This window comes from Dermacentor albipictus, chromosome 2 (genome assembly GCF_038994185.2).
Source record: "Dermacentor albipictus isolate Rhodes 1998 colony chromosome 2, USDA_Dalb.pri_finalv2, whole genome shotgun sequence".
NCBI lineage: Eukaryota > Metazoa > Arthropoda > Arachnida > Ixodida > Ixodidae > Dermacentor > Dermacentor albipictus.
In genome coordinates, this window is record NC_091822.1 from 124,134,108 (window position 1) to 124,160,241 (window position 26,134).

Consider the following 26,134-nt stretch of genomic DNA (forward strand, 5'->3'; position numbering starts at 1 on the left):
TCATAATCAAATCGTGGTTTTGGCATGTAAAACCCCAGAATTCAATTCAAAATCGACCATGTAGCCTGTCACATTACTGTTGCCTTTGCTTCAAAATCAGTGTAAGCAGTGTGGAGGCTGATGTAAAAGTGGTGTCATTTAAACACAGCATTGAGCAGAACAGATTTGCCTGATTTCGTTTGCATTATTTACTGATACTTGTCAGATCTTGTAATATAGTGCTGGAAACATTGTCACTGTGTTTTTCATAGCATTTTTTTTTGTCTCGTAAGTTTCTTTCTGTCCAAACTTTACTGGCACAACCTCTCAGAAAAATCTTTGCATCATACATTATTCACAACCATTGCAAGTGACCTGGAGTAGGACATAGTTTGCACGTGCACATTCAACTGTCTCAATGTGCATCAAACTTTAAGCCTTATGTCCTGGCTTTGACAAAGTCAGTTTAATGCCTTACATGTTTTGTACACCTGCAGGAATAAGTGAGCTACTGCTAAAGGGCCGAGCTTAGTCACAGAGTTAATTGTGCTTGCTGCTGTCTGCAAGCACATAAGCTTGATGATAGTATCTATTTGTGCCAAATATTACTTAATCTGCTCCCTTCCTACTCTGATACACAGCTCAAGCTGCTTCAGACCTGCTCCAAGACGCAATTCACATTTATAAGATATCTCCAAAGGGCACGCTTTCCGAGTTCCCTTGTTTGGCCATCACATTCTGATGGAAGTGGAATCTAAAAATGCTAGTGTAATGTGCATTGGGTGCACGTTAAAGCAGCCCAGGTGATCAAAATTAATACAGACTTCCCCGCTAAGGCATGCCCCATAATGAGATTGGGGTTTTGGCATGTAAAACACCAAAATGTTTTGAAGTTCCACTTTTAAAAGAAGCCTTTAGAGCACTGTATTGCACCATGTTGAATGTCACACGTCCTTTGTATGTTCTGGTCACAGCACAGGTCGTCGCTCATTGCTCGTTGGCCCATAAAGTGGTGAAGGCACTTTTGTCCTTCTTGAGGACGACGGGCTTGTGTGAACGTCTGTGACTATTACTGCAATTGCTATTAGATCACACGTGTCAGTGAACTCACTGCTAATTTCCTTCTTTCCTTCCCTCCTCTCTCCATGTTATCTTTGTTTTCCCCTTTCCCGTTCCCCCAGTTTAGGGTAGGGTACCGGACATTATTGCGGTTAACCTCCCTGCCTTCTGCTTTTCTCTTTCCTTCCTTCCTGCACAGATCTGTGCATCGCCATTGGTCGTAAGGCGCACTACTATTATTGTACTGAAAGCATTCAGCAGCATAATAGGGGCACTCAGCACTCCAAGAGAAGTGACAATAGAGGACTGCAGTGTTTAGCAGAAAAATTATGAGGGAAATCTGGTGCTAATGGTCTACAGGAACTGCAAGCGTGGTAGTTCAGCCATGCCTTGCTTACTGCATACTTCACTCAGCGTGTGTCACGTCAGGGTTGTGCCCCATCATGCATTAGAACTGGACACAAAAACGGCTGTTCCAGAAACCGTGCTTCACTTTGCTGCCATTAAGTCACGCCACAATTGCCGCAAGAACAGGAAAAATCAGTAGCCACCCCACGGCTGTGTGCAAAAACGTGGGTGAGCCCAAGGCGGCCAGTGTGATGGTCAGCATCGCTATGCTTGGCGAGTGGACTTACCTTTTAACACAATTAGCATTCTTGGGATATTTCACGCACTTTCCAGTCAACCGTCGGAGCAACTTGGGTCATGGAGCATGTGCCACTGGGGATGTGCCGGTCTTCTGTGAACCTCTTTCATGCCAACTTGAGTTGGTGGGTGTGCGCCACTCTTCAAGGACAAAAAGATCCTTTAAAATTTATCTAGTGCTGGGTGGAAACGAGCTTGCATCATATATATTAAGATGATTTTGTCTGATACTACACATACCATGCGTGGACTTTCTGGCGGTGCAGCCTGTTCAGCGGGAAGCATGAGAAAGGAGCCCGACTGCATACATGTCTCATGCACGGCACATTTCGGTGTTGGCAATACGGTGTGCTACTATATTAATGCAATGCTAATCACATTAACGTTGACCTTTTTGCTGTGAGATGGGTTCTGCCAAATTTTTTTTTAGAGTAGTAGTGAATTTTTTGCATGAATGTTGTTTCGTTGCAACAACATTAACTAATACAGCTTTAGGCACAATTAAAGGGGAAATTTTTGTGCATGTACATAGACTGAACAGCAGCCATTGGTCCCCTGGTGGGTACTGTTAAAGATTGTGCAGAAGCAATTGGAGGCCCACCAAAGTCTAGCAATAGCTTCTTGGTAGATCTGCTGAGATATGCTTCTGGGACACTTGTTGGTTTGCTCTATCAGTCAAAGGCTGTAAAGCATGTGGGCACTTTGGCATATGGACATGTAAGAGTGCACTCAGCAGGTAGTCTTCAGTCTCATTGTGCAATGAGGTGCAAGACAAGCTTACGTACACATTTTCTCTGCACCTGCGATTATATAGTATCATCAGATAGGCTGTGACCAGCATGTCGTGAAGCTTAGCCCAGGCAGCAAAATGCATTTTATTTAATCGTGCATTCACATGCCATTGCTCCAGCATAATGCGTCACCTATGGCAGAAGAATGCTGTGCGTGGTGTTCCTTTTCGCTGCCTGAAGTGGACTGCAAGTTGCTGGTAATTGTGCCATTGCCACCTTTGCCAAAAAACAAAGAAAAAAAGCTGACATCGAGAGCAAGACAGGATGTTATGAAGTGTTAGTATGCCAAGTAAAAGCTTTGCTTAATTGAAATTATTCGAAGGCTTTATACAAAATGTCAGTGTGCTCGTCAATTACATAGTCCCACGTAACTTAATTTTCTCCTTATTATCCCTTGGAATCAATGTTCTGCCGCTTTCTCTCTTTTTTTCTTTTTTTTTCTGGTCAGGGAAGTTGGCTGGCCGCTACTACACCAATGAAGGCCAGCCAACCAGTGAGCTGCGGGCGGTCTGGGCATCCATAGAGCGAGCCAAGCAGAAAGATTACCTGGCCAAGGAGCAGAGCAAGGTGTTCCCCCCCTGCAATTCCGAGTGGACTCCGGAGAAAGGCAGCAGCGTTTGGTGCAGCAAGAAAAGGTAAGCTGAATTGTAACTTAACCTGTGATTCCCGTTAGTTAATGAATATCGGCGAATGCAGTAGACTCCAGTTAAGTTAAACTTGAAGGAACTGGGAAAATCAGTTCATCTTATAAGAAGTTTGTTATAGCAGAAGCCATCTACAGAATTCATAATCTACTGTTTCTATTGTACCCATATATCTACAACTTGAAATATAATGCTAATGACAGATGTAAAAAGAACATTGAACTTGCACTGTGTAAAATATTGATTTTTGCACTCTCACTTAAGCAATTAAGGGTTGCTTTCAGATGCTGTGCAAACCAGTGCATTGTTACAAAATGCAACCTTTTACATGCCCACCTGCTGGTGCTGAAAAATGCATCAAAGTATTGAGGGCATTATCAGCTGTATCATGTGTTAACACCGCCAGTTGCCATGCAGTCGAATCTCGTTACAACAATTGCAGATGTATAATAATGAATTAACAGATATAACAAAGTAGTACAAAATTGAGATTTTTTTTTTTGCTGATAGCATACTTGTTTATTATGAATATTGGCTTTAATGGAAGTGGGCAGTGTCCACACCCTAATTTTTCAGCCCGAGGCACCTTGACGACCTCCTTGATTATTGTTTCTCTAGTGTGAGCCGTGTAGGTTTTGCATGTCATTGTTGATGTTGGCATAGCTGCATATGTCCACAGAAACGCTATTTGCACCTCTTGTAACTAGCAGAGCCGCCTCCTCCAAGTCTGCTGCTCTGGCACTCATGTTGAGCTAAGGAGCAGACATTGGTGGCAGCTTTGTTAGTTTAGCGTAACAGTTTAGTGGTTCAAGTGAAGTAGATCTTTTTCTCTGCATTGGGTCTGGAAAGCCAACTAAATATTCACACATTGTTCATCACATCTGAAAATTTGGCTTGACTGGGCTCATCTATTTTTATGGCCAACTGCAATGAAATTTTGGACCGCATAAGAAGGCTAGTTATGCTTGAAATAAGAGCGGATGTGTTAGGAAAAGCTAGCAAAAATAGACGCTTTTGTTACTGAAACTGAACAAAACACAGCCATTACCACTTGCCATAAGTGATGCGTGGCTGAGAACATGTGCTTTCTTGGCATGACCTCCGTGATTAAAGGGCGAACGCGGCTGCCTGAGGAGCGCTGAAGTCTTGGAGGTGATCTGCTTAGACTTGCATTATACAGTGAAATCTCGTTAAACCGTAGTCGGCCGGAGCTCGGAAAAAGTACGTACTAAACGGTAGTACTGTTTAAGCGAAATAGCATGAGATCGCCCACTTACCAGTCGATAACGGAACTCAGAGAGAGTGCGATGAAAGGGGAAAAAACATGCAGTATTTATTCACTTCGCGGGACGTAAGTGTTATTTTTGTTTGATGTAGCGGCGGCCTAGCACGACGACAGCGGCCTCAAACTTACTGAAGCTGCGTGCCAGCTTCTCAGCCAGCCCCCCTCTTCTCGGCAAACACTCGCACGGCACGACAGATTCCTCGTTGGCGTTACGTATTCTCCGTGCACGCGCGCAGTAGTGCTGCATAAGTCCCGTGGCGCCTTTTTCATTGCCGGGTGCCGGAGTCCGGAAAACTTTCCGTTTGGAATAGTTACGTTATCGCGCCCCTGTTCTTGCGACGATCGCATTCACGAGGCTGACGTAACGCGCAGCTTCTGCCACTGTCAGGCCTGAATAGCCCGTGCTGTCGCTTTCCGTGTCGTCCTCATCACTGTCGCTAGTTGACACTTCGGCAACAACAGCGGCAACGATGGTGAAAAGTCGAACCTCGTAGCCGACATCTCTTCGCGGTCACAGCAGCGCTGCCGAGCAACTTCGCATTCCAAATGCCACACACTGTTGTCAACAGCAGATCCATGTCGCAGGCCAGCGTCGACTTCTTCGTGTCACGTTCGGTAGCACGGACGATGTCTAATTTTTCTTCTATGCTGAGCACCCGGCGTCTTTTTTATCCTAGCTTTGACATGACGCGAGTCCTCGCTTGCACGACGCCACAACGCTCTCTGGCATGGCGTCCATGCGGCGTCGAAATGATGTTGATGTTGATGCGGCTTCACGTGCAAACGCACAGGGCGCTTGGAGGCCGTTGTACCGATCTCTGAGGCTTGTTGTTCTGCCGGGCCGCCCGATGGAGATGACGCACCGCCGTGTTTGCGCGACGAAAAGTGGAAACGCTACGTTTTAACCGATGCGTACGCAATAAGCTGGTACGGTTTATGCGGATACAAAATACGTTATGTTCAATGGCCGCTGAGTCGGGGAATTGACTTTACTACTTTTAAACCGAAACTACTGTTTAAGCGGGTACGGTTTAACGAGGTTTTACTGTATTTGCCGACCACTAGATGCATACGTTGCCTGTTTAGTTACTGCTTAAAGGCTGCTAATAAGAAAATTATACAATAACCAGCTCTGCAGCTTTGCCAAGATTGCTTCAGTCGTATAGACTACCGACCTGCTATATAACCAATTTAGCCAAAGTGAAATTTCATTGCAGTTGGCCTTTAATGCTTTATTGAAGAATGTTGCCCGCAGGCAACATACCAAAAAAAATATTTTTCTTTTGCTCAGTTCCGGTATTGAGTACAAACTTTCTGGTTAAATACCTTAACCATTTAACCTTTCTGGTTAAATGGTTGTGGTCAACAACAACAAAAAAAGGCGCCTTTCGTTTCTTCTCATACAGCACTCATGGGCAAGCAACAAATCGCGAGCGGCAACGATAGTAGCCACGTTTACACTGATACGTAAAATGTGTACCCTATTCATACGCTGACGCCTGTAACACAGCTAAGATATTCACCCACCCTTAGTGGAAACGTGCCGTATTAGGATAGTAGTGAAGACAGATGCCGCAGTTTCCGCAGCATGCCGGCCATGTGTTTCTATGTCACTGGCAGCTAAGCGCGCCCATTTCTGTCCCCTCAAAGTGGACATGGCTACGTTATTGCCTCAAACTTACCGATATGAAAGATATTATTCATTACTGATACGGAAGAAACTGTTTCAATGCACGTAATGTACTCACGAGAAGAAAAAAAAAAGATAGCGTTCGGCGCATTCGGCTTGCTCCGCCGGCCGCCATTTTTGTTTTGCTGTTTTGGAAAAAATTTTTTTTCTTTCCGTGGGAAATTTAACCCGCATAATGATGATCGCACCCCTGATTTTGGGTCAAAGAAGTGTGATCATTATGCGAGTAAATACGGTAAAGGTGCATCATGTTGAAAGTTTGTTGCTTTTCTAGAAAAATATGGGTCGACTTCTATTCGAATTATTTTTATTTCACAGCTAGTTCAATATATAGGGGTCAACCTATATTCATGTTGGATCTATATTCGAGTTAATAAATTATTTCAGACTGCAGCGTTGCTGAATACCTTGAATTTGTCTCCGAGAGCTTTACATTGTGAATATGAGATGGCTTCAGGCAATGAAGGTGATGGCAACCACAATGATGCGCTAGGTTGGGCTCGTGAATCGCGCCACATAAACAGTGAAAGCCCATCGACATTTTTAGCACTACTTTTATTGATTCTTTCATTAGAGCTGTTGTGTTTAGGCCATCATAAGTTTTTTCTTTCATTGCAGCCATGGTTTCCTACAATACTAATTACTAGAGAGAACTATGGCACCGCAGTAACTCAGCCATCGTGGGAATGATGGCTAGTACATTTATTTGTCTGATCTTCGTACTTGTGGATTCTGATGTTCTTGTGGCTTTGTTTATTAAGCTTTATCTGCCTTCATTGTCCTGAATATCAAAGCAATCTATTCTTTCTAAATGCAGAAGACTGCAAATACGCACAATCGCTACTAATTGCAGCGTTTTCAGTCTGTCGAGGCGGCCAAACGAAATGCGCCAAGTGTATCAACGTGCTTGCTTGCACTTGCGAGAAATTCGTAAGCCCGTTCCACGCTGCTTGTCGGTGCATACGTCCATGGCGTAATGGTTTCGTTTTCTGACTTTTGTGCTAGAGGTCGCGTAATCGAATCCTGCCATCTGACAGTTTTAGTAATTATTATTTAATTATTTACTATGCAGTACTTTTGTGAAGATGAATAATTTAGAAAGCGATGAAGCTGTTTGAAGCCAGAAGGACAAAGTTTAGCCAAATTCATGTGCTACCCATCATTCCCATGCTGTGTGAACCGCGCTGCTTGCAGCTTCCGTAGAGACTAGCGCCAGAGTTCCCTCTTGTAATTGTATGGAACTCCATGCTTACAGTCATGTGCGGCAGCCCAGTTTACGTTGAGTCCTGCTACAGAAAGCAAAGTTGTGGAATGCAACAGCACCTTTGGATATTGTGATTTTGGTGGACCAGTAATAATCCTGCGCAATCCAAGTGGTTCTGAAATGCTCCAAACTATGGCATCTTGCAGAGGCCAGGTGTGGCTTTGGTCATTTAAAAAAACGAAAAAGACCATCACCTCCGTCAGGCCCACTCAGCTCTAGCTAAAAAAGTGCAGGTATTGGCCGGGAGGTCAAGTCTGGCGGGCACTGGCTGAACCACAATAGCATGGATGGAGTGTCACATCGGCTATTAGCCGCTACTTGTTCATGTCCACATATCCTTTTAAAGTCTGTTTGTTTCATGGTTGTATCGCAATCGTAAAAGGTTGTATGCCTTTTTTTACAATGTAGAGACATATTTAGCTTTGCACTGTCACCTTCGTGCTGCAATAAAATTAGTGACTGTTCGCATCGAGTGTGCCACGTGTGGTTGTCGCACCCTCTGCTCGTCACAATGATTTAAGGTTTATTGCTGCACTGTGATTTAAGCACATCACAAAAAACATTTGGCGTTTTAAATAAATTAAGTGGTCGCTGCAATACCTGAACGTAGTTCTTGAGTGATTCCATGTAGCAATATGTTGATCAAAAGCAATCTTTGTGATACCACGAAACATGAATGAGGTTGCGGGAGATCACTCAGCAGTAGGAAAGAAAATCTTAAGCGCTCATATGATGTTGCAGGATACAATTGATCTTAAGCATAAAATTGCATGACTGTTGTTTCATGGTGGCACGACCGTCCTTGGCTGTTCCTGAGGTGCCCTTTTATTATGTGGGTATCCCATTACGCAAAGATAATTTTGCCTCGCAAGTAAATTTTTGCACTTTCGTGCTTTGATTATCTGCTATGGAAAGGAAGTGGAAATAAAGTAGTACAAGAGGATCCTGTGTAACATTGTGGTCGCTAGACACAGAACATCATAAAACTGGATTACTGGTGGCTAATATAATGCCCGGAAGGTAGTGATGCACTAAGGTTGGCTCTTAAAAACAAATTAAAATTATTCACACCATTCCCATGCAAGCAGTCATGTAAAAACATAATCCATGCTAAAATGCTACGTTTTGAATGCTACTGCGAAAAAAAATTGTGTGAAGCCATATGGCAAACCTGCCACAGTACAGTTGCTCATAGTAGTGCACTTAGTTTAAATAAACCTAATAACTATCCTGTATTCTACAGATATAAAGAAAGGGGTGAAGTAGAGTCACAAGGACTAGCTACGTTAACTTCACTGTGCAGGAATGCAGGCATTTATGCAACTAGTGCAAGAATAGCAGAAAGTTGAGTTATACAACAGCAGTGCCAGCAGAATGGGCAGAACACAAGCGGAGCACGAACTGGATGGATTCTGGATATTCTGGATGTACCAGAACAGAAACTGCAATTTGCACTTCATTCACGTATAGTAGGAAGGTTCAGTGAATTTTATGCAAAAATGTGCCATTGGAGGGCAATATATTGTTGCGGGAAGAAAGCAGGCCCACGAGTGTAAAATAACTTATATTTACAAATGATGGATATGGCGTTCAGGCAACCGCCAGACTTCGTCTTTTTCTAGTCCAACTCAACGTCTTCCTTCACTTCACCGTAACATCACCCTCCCGGTGGGGGAGCTCCGTCCCGGTGCAAGTTAAACAGCCTCACTTATTGGGGGGACATAGGGCTTGAGCCTGGTGACGTGAACAACATCACTGGTTAAGTTGGGAGGCACGGAAGGCTGACCGAGTGGGGCGATCTCGTAGGTCACGTCGGACAGTTGGCGTAAGATCTGGTACGGACCAGAAAAACGGGACAGTAATTTTTCCGACAAGCCGACACGACGTGAAGGCGTCCAGAGAAGGACAAGGGAACCAGGTGAAAAATGGTGGTCTCGGTGCCGAAGGTCGTAGCGTCGCTTTTGAGAAGCTTGCGAGACTGTGAGGCGATGACGGGCGACATCTCGGGCCTGGGCGGCTAAGTCAATAGCCTCGCGAGCGTAAGCAGTGCTGGGTGACTGTACTGCGGAAGGTAGCAACGTGTCAAAAGGCAAGGTGGGGTCGCGGCCGTACAAAAGGAAAAATGGTGAAAATCCGGCAGTGTCGTGACGGGACGAGTTGTATGCGAAAGTGACGTATGGTAAAGCGACGTCCCAGTCGCGGTGATCGTTGGAGACGTACATGGCGAGCATTTCAGTGAGTGTGCGGTTGAGTCGCTCGGTGAGGCCGTTCGTTTGAGGGTGGTACGCGGTAGCAATCCGATGTTCTGTAGAACAGGAGCGGAGCAGATCATCAACGACCTTCGATAGAAAGTAGCGGCCGCGATCCGTCAGCAACTGGCGAGGGGCGCCGTGGTGCAGGATGACGTCTTTTAGTAAGAAGTCGGCGACATCTGTAGCGCAGCTGGTTGGCAGGGCTCGTGCGATGGCATATCTAGTGGCATAATCGGTTGCTACAGCAATCCATTTGTTTCCTTTGATGGAAATTGGAAACGGACCAAGGAGGTCGAGGCCCACACGGAAGAAGGGCTCTGTAGGTATATCAATGGGTTGAAGCAAACCAGCGGGAGGCATAGCAGGCGTCTTCCGGCGCTGACACAGGTCGCAAGAAGCGACATAACGGCGCACAGAGCGATAAATGCCAGGCCAGAAGAAGCGGCGCCGCAGGTGGTCGTAAGTACGAGTGACGCCCAGATGTCCAGCAGTAGGAGCGTCATGAAGTTGCTGGAGCACGGTGAGTCGAAGGTGCTTGGGGACGACTAGGAGGAGCTCCGGGCCGTCAGGACGAACGCTACGACGGTATAAAGTTCCATCGCGCAAGGTGAACATCCGAAGGGACGGGTCATTGGGCGAGGAGCTTAGGCGGTCCATAAGTGTTCGAAGAACAGGATCCTTGCGCTGCTCGTCGCCAATGTGGAGGAAGCCGGAGAGGGACAGAATACTGATGTCCGAGTCTGCATCGGTATCGTCCGGTTGATCCACGGGATTGCGGGACAGGCAGTCAGCGTCTTTATGCAGGCGTCCTGACTTATATATAATAGAAAATGTATATTCTTGTAGGCGCAATGCCCAACGTGCAAGTCGTCCAGTTGGGTCCTTCAAAGAGGAGAGCCAGCAGAGGGCGTGATGGTCGGTGACAACGCAGAAGCTCCGACCGAAAAGGTACGGGCGAAATTTCGCGACCGCCCATACGAGCGCGAGACATTCTCTCTCAGTAATGGAGTAATTTCGCTCGGGCGTGGAAAGGCGGCGGCTAGCGTAAGCGATGACACGGTCTTGGCCCTGTTGACGCTGAGCGAGGACAGCGCCGATGCCATGACCACTCGCGTCAGTTCGTACTTCAGTGGGCGCAGAAGGGTCAAAGTGGGAGAGAATCGGGGAAGTGGTAAGCCGCTCAATCAGGGTAGAGAAGGCTTTCTCCTGTAGCGGTCCCCAAGAGAAAGAGGCGTCTTTCTTAAGAAGGTCAGTGAGAGGGTGAGCGATGTCCGCAAAATTTTTCACAAATCGCCGAAAATAAGAGCATAAGCCCAGAAAACTACGGACATCGTTCGTTGAACAAGGTACAGGAAAATTTCGCACGGCGTGAACTTTCTGTGGATCAGGTTGGATTCCGGCGGCGTTGACGAGATGACCAAGCATGTTAATTTCACGGCGACCGAAATGGCACTTGGAGGAGTTTAGCTGAAGGCCAGCCCTGCGAAACACGGAGAGTATGGTTGTGAGGCGCCGCAGGTGGCTCTCAAAGTTCGGCGAAAACACAATCACATCGTCGAGGTAACACAGGCATGTAGACCACTTCAAGCCGCGCAAGAGAGAGTCCATCATGCGCTCGAATGTAGCTGGCGCATTGCATAATCCAAAGGGCATGACTTTAAATTGGTACAGACCGTCCGGTGTGACAAAGGCGGTTTTCTCGCGGTCCATCTCATCGACGCTAATCTGCCAATAGCCGGAGCGGAGGTCAATTGATGAAAAGTATTGGGATCCGTGAAGGCAGTCAAGAGCGTCATCAATGCGAGGCAAGGGATAAACATCCTTCTTTGTTATCCGGTTGAGGTGACGGTAGTCAACGCAGAAGCGCCACGAGTTATCTTTTTTCTTTACTAAGACAACCGGTGATGCCCACGGGCTACTGGAGGGTTCAATGATGTCCTTGTCCATCATCCTGTCTACTTCTTTCTGTATGATGGCCCTTTCTGTTGCCGAAACACGATATGGCCGCCTATGAATGGGGCTGGCGTCACCGGTGTTGATGCGATGCGTGACAACAGATGTCTGGCCAAGTGGACGGTCGTCCAAATCAAAGATGTCCCGATAAGATGACAGGAGATGACGAAGAGCTGTTGTTTGCTCGGAAGGAAGGTCGGGGGCGATCATCTTAGAAACATCGTCCGCAGGCGTCGAGTACGAAGGAGTGGATGACAAAGGTCCGTTCGTACTGAGGAAGGATTCAGAGGTCAAAAAAGAAATCTGAAATTCTTCCAAAGGAGTGATATGCGCTATGGCGATACCGTGTGGCAAAACATGTGACGAGAACCCAAAATTGAGGATGGGCACGCGAGCGCAGTTTTCGCGGATCCGAATTAAGGTGCTCGGTAGGGCAATATTACGCGACAAAACCACGTCAGTAAGCGGCGACAGGACGTACTCGCCATCAGGTACGGGAGGACAGGGCGTCAGCAGGACATTTGTAGCAGCCTGTGGAGACAGCCTTGCAAATTCAGCAGCACATAAGCGGTGTGGAGCACAAGTGGTTGCGTCGGCAGGAAGCGGCAGGTCCAACTGTACAACACCTGCGGAGCAGTCAATTTGGGCAGAGTGTTTCGAAAGGAAGTCGAGGCCGAGAATTAGGTCGTGTGGGCAGTGTTCAAGGACGATAAATAGAACAACGGTATAATGGCCCCCAATGGTCACACGTGCTGTGCACATTCCAAGGACAGGTGACGTACTCCCATCGGCGACTCGCACGGTGCACGGTACGGCGGGGGTCAGAACCTTTTTGAGCCGGCGGCGGAGAGCAGCGCTCATAACTGAAAGCTGCGCTCCTGTATCAACGAGAGATCTAACCGGAACGCCATCGACTTCAATGTCCAGCAGGTTTCCACATGTAGGCAGGGTCAATAGAGGATTTGTGGGCCGGGTCGGAGTTGCAGCTTCACCTCCGGGAGCTGCACCGCCTAGTTTCCCGAAGCGAAGCGACCGGTTGCAGAAGGGGACGAAGAGCGGTGAACGAGAGGCGAACGGGACCTACGACCTTGCGGAGACGGGGATCGGCTGGATCTTGGTGGAGCACTGTCGGCGTTGATGTTCCTAGTCGGCGTATAGGGCGAGAAAGTGCGATTGTCGGGTACTTGGCTGTAGTGACTCGGAGACGACCACCGAGGAGGCGACGACCAGTGGTTGCGGCAATGACGGGCGATGTGTCCAATACCGGAACAATTAAAACAGATGGGTTTATCATCCGCTGTGCGCCATTCAGCTGGGTTGCGACGGAGTGGTGGAAAGCTTTGCGTCCGGGAGCGAGCGGTCGGAGAAATTTGGTAGGTGTTGGTATGGCGGACTGAGCAGAGAGATGGAATGCCCAAACTTGCTATTTCCTCCCGAACGACCGCTTGTATAAGGGAGATAGCGGGTACGCTTTCCCGACAGTCTGAACGAACGGGAGCCGGGGCCATGGCCTCAAGCTCACGGCGAACGATGCGCGTTATTTCTTCCGGTCCTGCGGGCTGAACGAACCTCGGCGGGTCTTCGCAAGAAGATGTCGCGGCGGTATTGGGCAACCGGTCGAAAGTTTGAGTGACGCGGCGGCCCTTCGCTTGTTCGAAGCGCCGGCACTCCTTAATAATTGCATCCACAGTGGCACAATCCTTACACATCAAGAGATTGAAGGCATCGTCTGCAATACCTTTCAATATATGGCCAATCTTGTCTGCCTCGGTCATGTTGTCATCAGCCTTGCGACAGAGGGCCAGCACATCCTGTATGTACACGACATAGGATTCTGTGGACGTCTGAGCGCGGCACGCAAGTTCTTTTTTAGCTGCCAGCTGACGACCGACAGGTCTGCCGAACAGGTCTCGCATTTTTTCTTTGCAAACATCCCAGCTCGTTAGGTCAGCTTCATGTGTGTCATACCATTGCTTCGCAGTTCCCTTCAGATAAAATATTACGTTTGCAAGCATCATTGTAGGATCCCACCTGTTGTTGTCGCACACTCGCTCGTACATCGTAAGCCAGTCCTCGACGTCGACGTTGTCCGTGCCACAAAATGTTCCCGGGTCCCGTGGGTGAGTGAGGATGACCGTGGGCACGGGCTGCCGAGGCGTTGTCGCTTGTGTCGGTTGATTTGCCATTGTGGCAGCAGGTAGATGACGTCCGCTGCGAAGTTCCGTGGTGGTACCCCGCACCTTCCACCAAAATGTTGCGGGAAGAAAGCAGGCCCACGAGTGTAAAATAACTTATATTTACAAATGATGGATATGGCGTTCAGGCAACCGCCAGACTTCGTCTTTTTCTAGTCCAACTCAACGTCTTCCTTCACTTCACCGTAACAATATTACCACTTCACATCAGCCAGTGCATTTCATTGCTGAACAATTGACTCAAATCACCCACAAGGAAGCGCCGCTGTGACCGCCCATCCACACTAATGCGGCGATGGTGCTGTCCCTTGTAGCCCGATTTCGTGGCTTATGGAGGAGGATTTGCCTCGTAAGGACTAATTGCAGTAAATTTTTGGCCTACATAAAAAAAAGGCCTAGATTCAGATACAACAGATACAAAACAGCTTTTGTACAAAATTTTCAGTTTTGAAATTTTAGATACTTGATACCAAAACTGAAAAAAAATAGGTGCTGCCGTTACTTCACGGTGTAAATGACGCACGACTCGGATCTTGTGAGTTGTAGGCACGACCTTAGAGTTTAGGCACCAACTGCAACATGCTGGAAACTCTGAGGCGACGTGCTGGTACTTATCTCATAACTGCCAACCACCAGGTGCATGCATCATCTGCTCAGGAGCTATTGAAAGGCTGCTGAGAAGAGAATTAGCAGCCTGCAGCATTGTCCTGATTTCTTCAGTAGTGTATACTACTCATTTATTATGAAAAAAAGCCAAAGTGAATTAGGCATTTAAGCTAGAGGTGCTGATTCGAGGAGGCTTTGTGAAGTGCGACAGCAGGCCTTCTCCTAGGTCTTTTCCTTTCCTCCATTAACAGTTATCACAGAGGATTGGGCAAAGAACCATTTTCTGCGTGGGAGAAAAATTTGGTTTTTCAGGCTGTTTTGTGAGCGTGTGTATTTTTCTGCTGCTATACCCATGACATATCTACTCAGTGCAAAGGAAAGGCGGCATTGAGCAGCTGTGCCTATGCTATGACAATTTCTGAGTGCATCCCACTTTTCATCAGCACATTTTGAAGGGGTCCTGAAACTCATGTTGCAATGTGTATTTAATGTGAATCTCTCCAAAAGTCTTCGCTTCAATGGAGTTTGGAACAGCCAAAAGTACTGCCCTCCACAACCTTTGAGGCTTTCTTCTTTTGCTATTCCTGGCAGGAAGTTAAAGGGACACTAAAAGCAAATACTGAGTCGACGTGGACTGTTTAAATACCATTCCAGAAACTTCGCAACGCTTGCTCCATGCCAAAAAAAGATTTAGTTTATGAGAAAATTGCATCTGAAGGGTCCGAATACATTTTTGGAAATTCAAGTCTCCCTCCTCCTAACCGGGGGAGTGGTGACGTTGCAAATGACATCACCACTGTCAGTGCTGTCAGTGCTACTGTCACTGAGTCAAACGGCGCATGACAGACGGCGGCACCAAGCCAAGACAGAGCGGTGGATTCGCCGCTGCAGCTGCTTTTTGGTCAAGTGGCATAGACCCACATAATAACTATATAAGTCGACCGTTTGGGCATCCCACAACATCACGTGGAAGTTGAATCTTGTAGTTTGTGCGAGTTTCGAGAGCCAGGAAAACCAGCGCAGCACTACCTGATAATTAAACTATTGAAACGCGAAAGCGTGGGCAATACGGAGTCGAGCGAAAATGAAACCTTTCGATCGCCTGCGTCGTTGTCAAGGGTAATTTCAATAAGTTTTTTTCTCTCAAAATGAAATAGAACTGGACAAGTAGCATTTTATTTCATCGTACAGTATAATACAAGGATGTTTTTGCAACGAGCGGTTCATTACTAGTGACCCAATTTAAACTGTGGAGTGCTTTCATCATTGGGCAAGTACTTGAATGTCCCGGGAGAGTATCTAATCATGTTTTGCATTTACCTCAATTTTTCGATTATTAAGGCTCTGTTCGTAATAATATTGACGCCTTAGAGATTCTCGAGCACTAATCCATCACTTTAGCTTGAATTAAAATTTGCCTTTAGTGTCCCTTTAACAGAGTGGTAGTGTGAGGAGTGCTCCACCCAGTGACATATTGTCATGCTTATTCTTTCTTATATAGCTTGTTTGTGATGCAGATCTCTGTGCATTTCACCATTGTTCTTCTAATTAGGGTTTGTCTGTTTCTTTTGTGTAATTTGCTTTCTTCGTGGCTTTCCTACGTGTGGATCCTGTCATTCGTTCATAGCATACTTCGATGTTACTTATAGTAGACTTCATTAAAAAAACAGTGAAGCCGAATTGTCTGATAAACTGAGCAGCTATTGTACTTACCGAGACATGTTTATAAGGTGTCTTAGTGGTAGTTTTATGGCAGGGATTTTGCACAGTTTTAGAGAAAGGGACTATCCACATTTTGATATTTTATGCTCTACAACACGTATTGAGGTTTAATATTTCAATATGTTCATGACAAGATGCAAAGATTTGTTTAGTTTGTCTACCTCTTTAAAGATGTTACCTAGGCCCTGTTAACATACGGAACACTCTACTGCTTCAGTTGCAAATGGATATTGGCATTTTCCTTAGCCTTGTCTGTCGCCTAGATTACTCTATCAACAGTATGTACTTACATATTCACTGTTTGTTGTACTTGTTTTACGAGCGTTGTATGACCGCTGGTGCATATGACTTCATGAAACCTGCAGCATTTCTTCCATATGAGCGCTGCATTGACTTCGGCTGTATTTGTCCCCTCAACCAATGATCATAGAGCTCGGTGGATTATAAGGATGTGACTAGCAGTCATGAGAGCTCCCGTTAGGGAACCTTGATTCTCTCTGGGTGGGTGAACTCTGACACATTGCACGCAATATTCCACAGTAGACACGTAGTGCACACCACAGTTTCTTGTTCTCATGAGACAAGAGTATTAGCATGGGATAGCTGGTATATGCCAGAGTAAAAGCAGTGTGAAAATACAGGACGAGGTAAGAAAATGGATGACGCAGTGCTGACCTGCTACTGATATTTGCTTTCTACAATAAAATGCTATAGAAAGGGAAGGGCACAAAATGGAAAGAGAAATCTGGACAAGGTGATTACATACTAACGTGTATATCAAGTGCATGATTCATTATGTGCGCCAAAATCAATATAAGAGCACATCACATCAACTGCAGCACTGCAATTCGTGCTGCCATGTAGGCAGACATTTTCGACAGCTGGAGGGAGACCTTGCTGCAGATATGTTTTCGGTGCACAGGGTTGTTGTGAAAAGGAATACATCACTGAGAAATGTCTCTGGAGGAAGCCAAGTCTCGTGGTGCTTAATGTGTACATGTGCTGCATCCATGCAGCCTGTGCCAATTGGTTATAGGGACACCTAACAGGAACACAAAATGAATTAAGACTGATCAGGGTTCCTTAAAATCTCGATTTTCATTTATTTTGCGTTAACCCTCTATTGAGAAATGTTGCCTACAGGCAACATAGTTCATAATATTTTGTTTCTTTGTCAGTTTTGTTAATTGAGTGTGTTATCTCTGGTTAAATGCATTCAGCAACATGGAACGACAGGCAGCAAGCTTCATTTGTTGGATGAGGTAAAAGTTTGGCATGCAACTTACTTTCTTTTGAAAACACGATCAGAGGAGACAGACTGATGCAACATATCTGGCTGCATGATGTCACACACGTGATGTAAAGAAGTGAAATCTATACCTTTGGTTATTATATGTGATGACAGCTGTGTACACAAATTCCAAATGAAGGCATAGGTAGCTTGGGGGGAAACCCACTTCGTTTCTTGCCTGGGGTTTCCCCTATTGCTATTCTCGATGTGATTTGCACATATAAATACAAAATAATGTTTTTTCTTTTTCAAGTATGTATATGTACTATCATCATAGGGTGAATAGGTTTAATATTAGAAGATAAAATAAAGGTGAAGCTTCCATTTTTTAATGTTGCACCAGTATGTCGTTGTGATGTTAGCGATTCTAATGTACAGGGAAACCTCACCAAACTGTAGTTGGCTGGAGCTCAGAAAAAGTACATACTAAACAATAGTACTGCTTAACCGAAATAGCATGAGATCGCCCGCTTACTTCTCAAAAATGGAACTCAGAAAGAGTGCGATGAAAGGGCAAGAACATCCAGTATTTATTCACTTCACGCAGCAAAAGTCTGTTATTTTCGTCTGATGCCGCCGCGACCTAGCAGTGATGACAACGGCCTCAAACTCAAAGCTGCGAGCCAGCTTTTCAGGCAGCCCCCTCTTTTCAGCAAACACACGCATGATGAATTCATCGTTGTCATTGCATATTCTCTGTGCATGGGCGCGGTAGTGCTGCAGAAGTTACTTTCATTGGGGGCCTTTTTCATTGTGGGGTGCTGTTCTCATCGCAATGATTGCATTCATGTGACTGACGTAACGTACTGCTTCTGCCGCTGTCGGGCCTGAATTGCCCATGCTGTTGCTTTCCGTGCCATCCTCATCACTGTTGTTAAGTGCCACTTCGGCAACAACAGAGGCAACGATGGCGAAAAGTCAAACCTCGTAGCCGACATTGTTTCACGGTTGCAGCAGTGCTGCTGAGCAACTTCTTCACATTCCTAATGCTACGCACCGTAGTCAATGGTAGATCCCTGTTTTGTGCCAATGCCGACTTCTTCATGCCCCATTCGATAGCACGAATGACATGCAATTTTTCTTCTATGCTGAGCACCTGGCGTCTTTATCTGAGCTTCGGCTTGATGAAAGTCCTAGCTTGTAAGACGCCACAACCACGGCTGCAACGCTCTGGCACGGCGCCAAAGTTACGTTGATGTGGCTTCACACCCAAGCACATAAGGCTTGGAGACTGCTGTTCCGATCTCTGAGGCTTGTTGTTCTGCCGGGCCGCCTGATGGGGACGACGCACCGTTGTGATTGCGCGACAAAAAGGGGAAACACTATGTGCTAACCAGTACGTATGTAATAAGCTGGTACGGTTTACGTAGGTACGAAACGCATTATGTTCAGTGGTTGCGAAGTCAGATTTGAATTTACTACTTTTAAAATGAAACTGCTGTTTCAGTGGGTACAGTTTAATGAGGTTTTACTGCATTTGTATTTCGAATTCAGGCTGTTGTAGTTCAGTAAAAGTTATTGCACCTTGCCAAGTTCAATGTATGGGCCTTTTAGGACGCAATGTAGTCCATGTTTACTGATAAATACTTAACTAGGCTTGAGCAGACAATGTCAATACCTATGACGTCACAACGGGCTGGTGTGGGAGCTTCCAGGCAGTGTCGCCACGTGTCTTTAATTATTTTTTTGTGGCTTTTACTATGCTTGTTCTCACGACAAGAATGCCGTTCTTGGTATCGTGGCCGGGTGCTTTACTAATACAGGTCAACCTATTTTTTCTCTCGTGTTTCTTTAGTGGCTGTAACTGAGACATCTACATTGACATGAACTGCTGAAATTTCACTTAGAACCCTTGTTCCCGCTTACACAGAATTTCAGATGTTGGGTACAGATGTTGCAAATGTTCTTTCGAAACTTGACTGGTTCTGGATTCTTCTTCTCCACCATGGTAGCTTACTGACTATGGCACTGTGCCGACTAGCTCGAGTTTGTGGGTTCGACCTTGACCATGACAGCGATATTTCGTTTTGGTTTGAAATGCAAGAGCACTCATGTACTATGCATTGCATGCATGTTAAAGGAACCTCAAGTGGTCAAAACTAATGCGAAGCCCTTTCCCCTACTAGTCATAATCAGATCATAGTTTTGGCATGTGAAACTCCACAATTTAATAAATTTTTTTGGATTCTTGTTTTAGTGGCGGAGTTGAACGTGACTGGGCCGGAGTTCCACGGCAGTACTATGAGCGTGACTCTGGCTCTGTTCGGTGTGTCTGCGTCCGCAACACGGGACCCCCTACCAACCACCCTCAAGGCACTTCGCACAAGAACCGCGGCGACCTGGATGACCCTCACCTTAAGGAGTACCCCGGATGCCCTCCCACATCTGACACCTGCAAGGTGCCTGACTCGCAGTGAAACACATTGAACAAAGCCTAACAAACAAGCTCTGGGACTTTCTTTAGTGACTTTCTGCTTTGAACTGACAGAAAATGTTTCTTCATTTCATTTTTTTTTTTCTGTTTTTTCTTTGCCCAATCCATGAAGACTGCGTGGCAATAGTAAGGACGTAACTGGTTTGCAACTGTTAGTATAGAAAATAGAAAAGGTGGCAATAGATGACATATGATATCTCATACTGCCTCTAGAGAGTGTACTTCTGAAAGCATGACATTTCCTTTGCCTTGTGGAGAATTCTTCTAGTAAAATATTTTTGTAGCATAGCAATTTTACATGGGAAATAAAATAATCGTCTTCTAGCGTGCAGTGTGCTTCAATAATTCTTGTGTGACATGTGGCGCACTATCAGCAAGTAGACCAGCCCATAATGTTTGGCAAGTGACCTGCAAGGAAGGGTGTCAGTATGCTTTCTTCAAAAGGCTCAAAGCTAAAGCTTGTTATGCATAATTTTAACTTTATACTATTTTTGCATTAAAATCTCTATTGGTCTCAGCCAGTCATGCCATGAGTTGAGGACACTAGGCTGAATGGTGTGTGAATGCAGCCTAGTGTGCTTGACCTCACTGTGCAGTGACTCGAGCACTAATGAGCATTTCATTTGGGGTTAGGAGGTGGTGCTGAAAATTGTGATAATTCTTATTGCGATAGCCATTATACGGGCACCGAAGGTGCATTCGGGCACTCTAGGTGAGGTAAACAGTCAAAACATTTTTATTGCAGTCGCGCTTATACGGACACATAAGGCGTGTTCACGCCGTTGCCACAACCATGCTGTCACGGTGCTACAACCTATGCATAGCCCCTGTATTGAGGTTTAAACGATCTCTAGAAACACGCAGTGCGCTTGGCTGCAAAAATGACGAAACCAACTGTGTTCACCGCCACGCTTCGCTCAGTCAGCTGTCGCAGAGCCAGAACAGTGTTCTGCCTTCCACTGCTCGCATGAGCGCTGCATGCATACACACTGGAATTCCTGCTCAGCAGCTGTGTGCATACCATATCGGGGTGTGCACACTGGTCTGAGCAGAACAGACAGCAAACGCCAAGCTAGAGCTATCTAATCATTTTATAGGGTGCTAACAAATTCTGATGGTTTTGGGTCGGTCTCATCGCGCGCACTATAGGTGCGACATCTGCAATGCTGCTGCTGCTTTTCCTCATTGCACAAGCATTGTGGAATGCCTGGTATCTGCCACAGCACTGCTTTTGCTGCACAGCTGTGGCTGTCTCACGTGCTGCATTACGCCAAGTGTCGCCTTCTCACGGGGAGGGGAAATACACACACCGTCCGAGGAGCTCAAGTGCAAGGCTGAAATTTCTGTGGCTTTCGGTGCTTTAAAGCTCTTCATGGGAGACTGCCAGTTTGTTAATTCTGTGTGAATGCCTGTGGATGCAGACTGATATGATTGCATAGAGCATCAAGTTTGACCTAGTAAGCACCACTTGATTTCAGTGCAGCACAGAGGGCGACAGTAGTGCAGGATGATAAAGCAGTTAGGGAAACACGCAATGAATGAAATTTTGTACCTACATTGTGTGCAGTCTTGTGTTCTTCTTTATTGTGGCATTGTCAAGAATGGTTGTTTGGAATTTGGAAGATCTTTCGTGGGTAGGAAAGAGCAAAGGATAAATGTCTAGTGCAAGAAGTGTTCAGTTAGTGACTTTATGGCTGTTAGGCCCAACGTGCCTCATCCGACTTGTTGAAACTTTATAATAAATGGGTTCAGATATTCATGCAGTTAGATTTTATTCACTGTATACATGTGGTATGGAAGTCTGTTAAGAAAGCAAGGAATGGTATGTGATCATGTAAGGACTGGTCTTGTGCAAGCTAGTTAAATGGCAATTGCACCTTTTTGTTTCATTTGGCTGCCACATACTTTTCATAATAAATTGTATGTCAGCCTTATGAATTGAGGGGTAACTAGGGACTTCAAAACAATAAACCGAAGATTGACAGCTTAATAATGTACTTGAAGAGAGAGGAATTGACCTAAATTTCTGTCCTATGCATTAATTATTCATCCATTCTTTTTACTACAATTTGTCATTGGCTTACTGTCAACTACTATGAGCTGATGAAAGAATAAGCTGATGTATGAGATAATGTTAAATATATTTAGTATGGAATCCTAGAGGAATTTAAGGGCTTGCAATGAATGTCTCGCAGCGGCTGATTTAGTGTCTAATCGTATTTGTTGCGTGTAGTCATGACTTAATGTTACAGATCCCAGTGCATGCAACTACAGTCAACATTCAGGAAATCGCAACGTTGTATTTGTGCGATTCTGATGTCCATAACAGTTGCTGTATGTGTTCCACATTGTCTAGCAGTGATCATTGAACTTTTGGGAGCTTTGTGTCTGTACATTACTGGATGACAATGTGCAAAATTGAAAAATATTCTCACTGTGTGGATACGCTTTTCTGTTTTTATTCGAAGAGATATTTTTCCCCATTGTGTATTTCAATAATAAACTGTTCTGGTTTTATTTCTATAATTTATTAACTTTCTTATTTATGTCATCCTGTGTCGTCAAATTATTTTTGGGATGCTGACCTTAAAGCCATGCTGCTCTAGTAATACTGGAAATCTTTACTTGGCCACAGAACAGTTCCCTGTGGCAGCTTCGCTCTTCAATATGAACATGCAGTAATATACAGGTAGGCCATAATGAAGGATATATTACAAATTGCATCAGAACATCTTTCAAACATAGTTACTCATACTTTTGCCTTGTGGCACCTTGGCTCAAGGGACCACCCATATGCCTAAGGCTCCACAGGTTGGCATTTGTGAATGAATCTCGTCGATGTTGCAATGTGAGTGAATATGAAAAGGGATATGCATGTAATTTGCATTTCCATCTTTGTACCTATGTCCTTTTGACCTGCCTACACGTGTGTCCATTTATATGGCATCTACAATAGTGAGCCGTTAAGTGGCTCTGGATCAGCAAATAGTACTTTGTATACCGTATAGTATGTTGATAGGACAAGTGGAAATGTTCACGAAGGAGTTGTTCCTGTTACAACAAAAAGCTTTAACATGGTAGCATTTGTATGAAGGTATAATGAGAGAATGAGTACAGCTAAACATTCATTTAAAGCTTGCTTGTAGAAGGCATGACAAAAACAACAGTAAATATTCAGGTTGATATCCTTTGTGTCGAATTGAAGGTGGCATGTTTACAACATGACTAGCGAAGCTCTAACAAAGTCAAGCACATGCGTGGGCTTTGTTATTCTCATCTGTCACCAATGTAATGCATCATTGACTCTTATGGCTTACCTGTACTACATTTTGCAATGCACTGCATTTTGCTAAATTTGTAACTTTCAAGTCATTGAGGATGCTTGGTGCTTGTCCAGACAAGTGTGTCATATGACTTAGTTCTTGTGCCAGACCATTTTGTCATTGCATCATTTTTTCTGTCCCATTTTTGTGTGAGCCTGTTTGTCATTGGGTATTTCTTGCTGCACTGTTGGCACTGCCTGTTGCTTTCCGATGATGCAAACATGGAATAACTGTGCAATCTGGCAGCTTTATTCTTACTTAAAACAGCCCAAGAGGCGCTGTGTCATTGAATGATATTTTCTCATTTCATGGTCTCGTCATTTTCATAGGCAATCTTTCAATGCCATGTGTTACTTGAAATAATGCACAAATGCTGCTTCTGTTTTTAGATATTCCGGCGCTTAACAAATTGTATGTGAAACATGAGTTGGAAAGTACATGATGGAACATATTTTTCTGCACATCTTGCGAGTCAATCATTTTTGATCAGAATTCGTGTTGGTGTTGTGCAAAGAATTGAAAGTGCTGATGTAAAGTAACAAGAACAGGCTAAGGAAAAGGAGTCTGTAATGTTCTTCCAGATTAGATGAAATAAAATACATAAAGTACTTTGCTTGGAAGTTCACAGAGGTATCCTTACTTTCTCTAGATAGCGTGCATGTTCACAACATTGTCACATTACTCCTGGACTACTGTATGTGCCTAATAAAATATTTTGTGCTTTGTACTACATATTGCGGATGTACTATGTGTATAGACATCAGTGTTTATGCAGTCATTGTAAACTGTTTACTGGAATGAGTAAGAAGCTTGAGGTTGTATAAGGAAATCCTGCCGAGCCCCGTCATTCTGCTGCAGTTATTTTTTTTTTTTGATCATGCATCACCATCACACAGGATTGTTAAACAACAGGCTTCATACTGCATCGTCACACCATGATAAACGCTTTGAGACACTTTTTTTTGTCGCAATACTTTTAACACAAACATTTCTAAAAAATATTCCACCAAGTTTGGCAATCCTTCTGGCTCTGAACTAATTCACTGCAGCAACAGCATCAGCAGTCTCAGAGCAGGCACTGCTATGTGCCCAGGAACAACTTTTTTGCATTACACACTGTCATCACCGTCCACTACGTTGTTGCCTGTTATGCCCTCTCAAGCACACGCATGGGCACCACCACTCTTGAATCTGCACGATGGCCCACTGATTATAGCATACAGATCCCAACAGCACATTGTTGCAGTAGCTTGAAATTGAATCCCGTGGACTGTGGCTGTTGGCAAAGTTTTCTTTTTAATTGTACTTTGGTTGGGTGAACGTGAAGACAATGGTGGCTTGACAGTGCTGACACAATTGTCATATGGAACCATATATGTAACATGCTGCTGCAGTAAAATACTATATGTAGCTGAAATGGCTAGCTCAGTTTAACCTCAATATAACAGACTTTACTATAATAAAATTCTCGATATGACTATGTATTTAACTTTTACAGCTAAGCTGTATATGGCTAGCCGATTCGTCCGTCCGTCTGTCTGTCGCCTGTACGCCGAAAACTCCTGTGGCACAACCCTATGCGCATGCGCGAAAAAAAATAAACGCACGATTAGCCAACACCGCCTAATAGCACAAGGCCTGTTTACTCCGATCCATGTCATCACGCTACCTTTCCGTTGACAAGGCTAGCGTGACGAAAGCGGTGACGTCAAAATCACTGTTGCCTACTCGGGAGCATTCCCATTAGGTTCTATGGCAGTCGGGCCAAGTAACATGACGTCATGGATCGGAGTGAAAAGGCCTTGCTATATAGGTGGTGTTGGATTAGGTGCGCCAGTAGTGACGTCGTTGCTGTCCGTCGCAGCCGAGCGCGCGCGCAGCAGTTTCTCTCGTGCTCCGAAATCGGTAGGCCGCGCGTCATACGTACTCGTGAGGAGCAGGCAGCTTTCGATCACCAACGCCGCGAGCAGAACCGGGGACGAGCTCGTCTGCGGCGTGCCGATGCTGCAGCCCTGGCACAAGAACAGGCGCGCAAGCAGCAACTGGGTACCCAGGATCCTACCAAGCCGTCGTTTAAGGAACTGTCGGGATTAACCCAGTGGCAAACACCGGAGCCGCACGTGTCAGCTTCGCTGGTTAACCATCCGTACGGAGTGCTTGGGCGGTGATTTTTTTTTATAACTTGTCCAATGAGTATCATGCATGTACATAGAACTTCAATATAAACGAAGCGTGTTTATGCACTATTTCAATATAACGAAATTTCACTGCCACCGCGAAGGAATATCGAGAAAATAAATGGAAACTTCCGCGAACGCAGATGGTCCAATGGTTGAATTACAAGTGGCTGCTTGCGAACGCCCCTCAAATTGAGCGCCGCGCGACCACGAGCGACCGCCTAGCAGCGTCACCTTCCGCATAAAATCCAAGTGCGATGAGAGCCTGCGCCCCCGCTCTGTATGCTTCAGCTTGAATAAAGTTTATTCTCTCTCTCTCTCTCCAAGTGAAAGCGTGAGAGGAAGCAGATAAGGATCGTGGCTTGATGAGTGCCGTCTTCCCGTGAGCGCGGAGAGAGGGGCGGGAGGCGGTGTGGTGCATGTTGGTGGGCGTTTCCTCTTCTAGCGCGGCCGTGGCTGCGAATGGCCGTCAGCGCGGCTGAGCGGATACACAGCCCGCGCATCCTGTTTTAGAGGTAATCTGCCACATGTGCGAAGAGTGGGCGTGCCGAGATGGAGTGGCATCACGTGCGCGGTCTTCCCATGCATTTATCACTGTAAGTGGCGTTATCTCGACTTTCGGAGACTCGTAGAAGCGAGAGGCAGACGAAGCATTCGCTCTTGCTGCAAGCGCTTTTCACGATAGCGGCCTTCCGCTACGGGCGACTGTCATCCCCGGGGGCGGAGTGGACGCGAAAGCATGGCTGGGCTTTGCTTCGTACCACAGATGTGAAATATCGACAACAGGACACGAAACGTGTCTCGTGGCAGACGTTTACATTCAA

At 45.5% G+C, this 26,134-nt stretch overlaps 1 protein-coding gene across 1 annotated transcript in view; it reads left to right on the plus strand.

The window, feature by feature from the left end:
• The window catches only part of LOC135910737 (neuferricin), a 39,751-nt gene extending 15,886 nt beyond the window's left edge, over nt 1–23,865 (plus strand). Inside the window, exons 5-6 of the mRNA XM_065442802.1 lie at nt 2,923–3,109; nt 19,574–23,865. Of these exons, the coding sequence (XP_065298874.1) occupies nt 2,923–3,109; nt 19,574–19,793 (407 nt within the window). The 3' untranslated portion in view covers nt 19,794–23,865. The remainder of the gene's footprint in view (nt 1–2,922; nt 3,110–19,573) is intronic.
• The last annotated feature ends 2,269 nt before the right edge of the window (nt 23,866–26,134 follow it).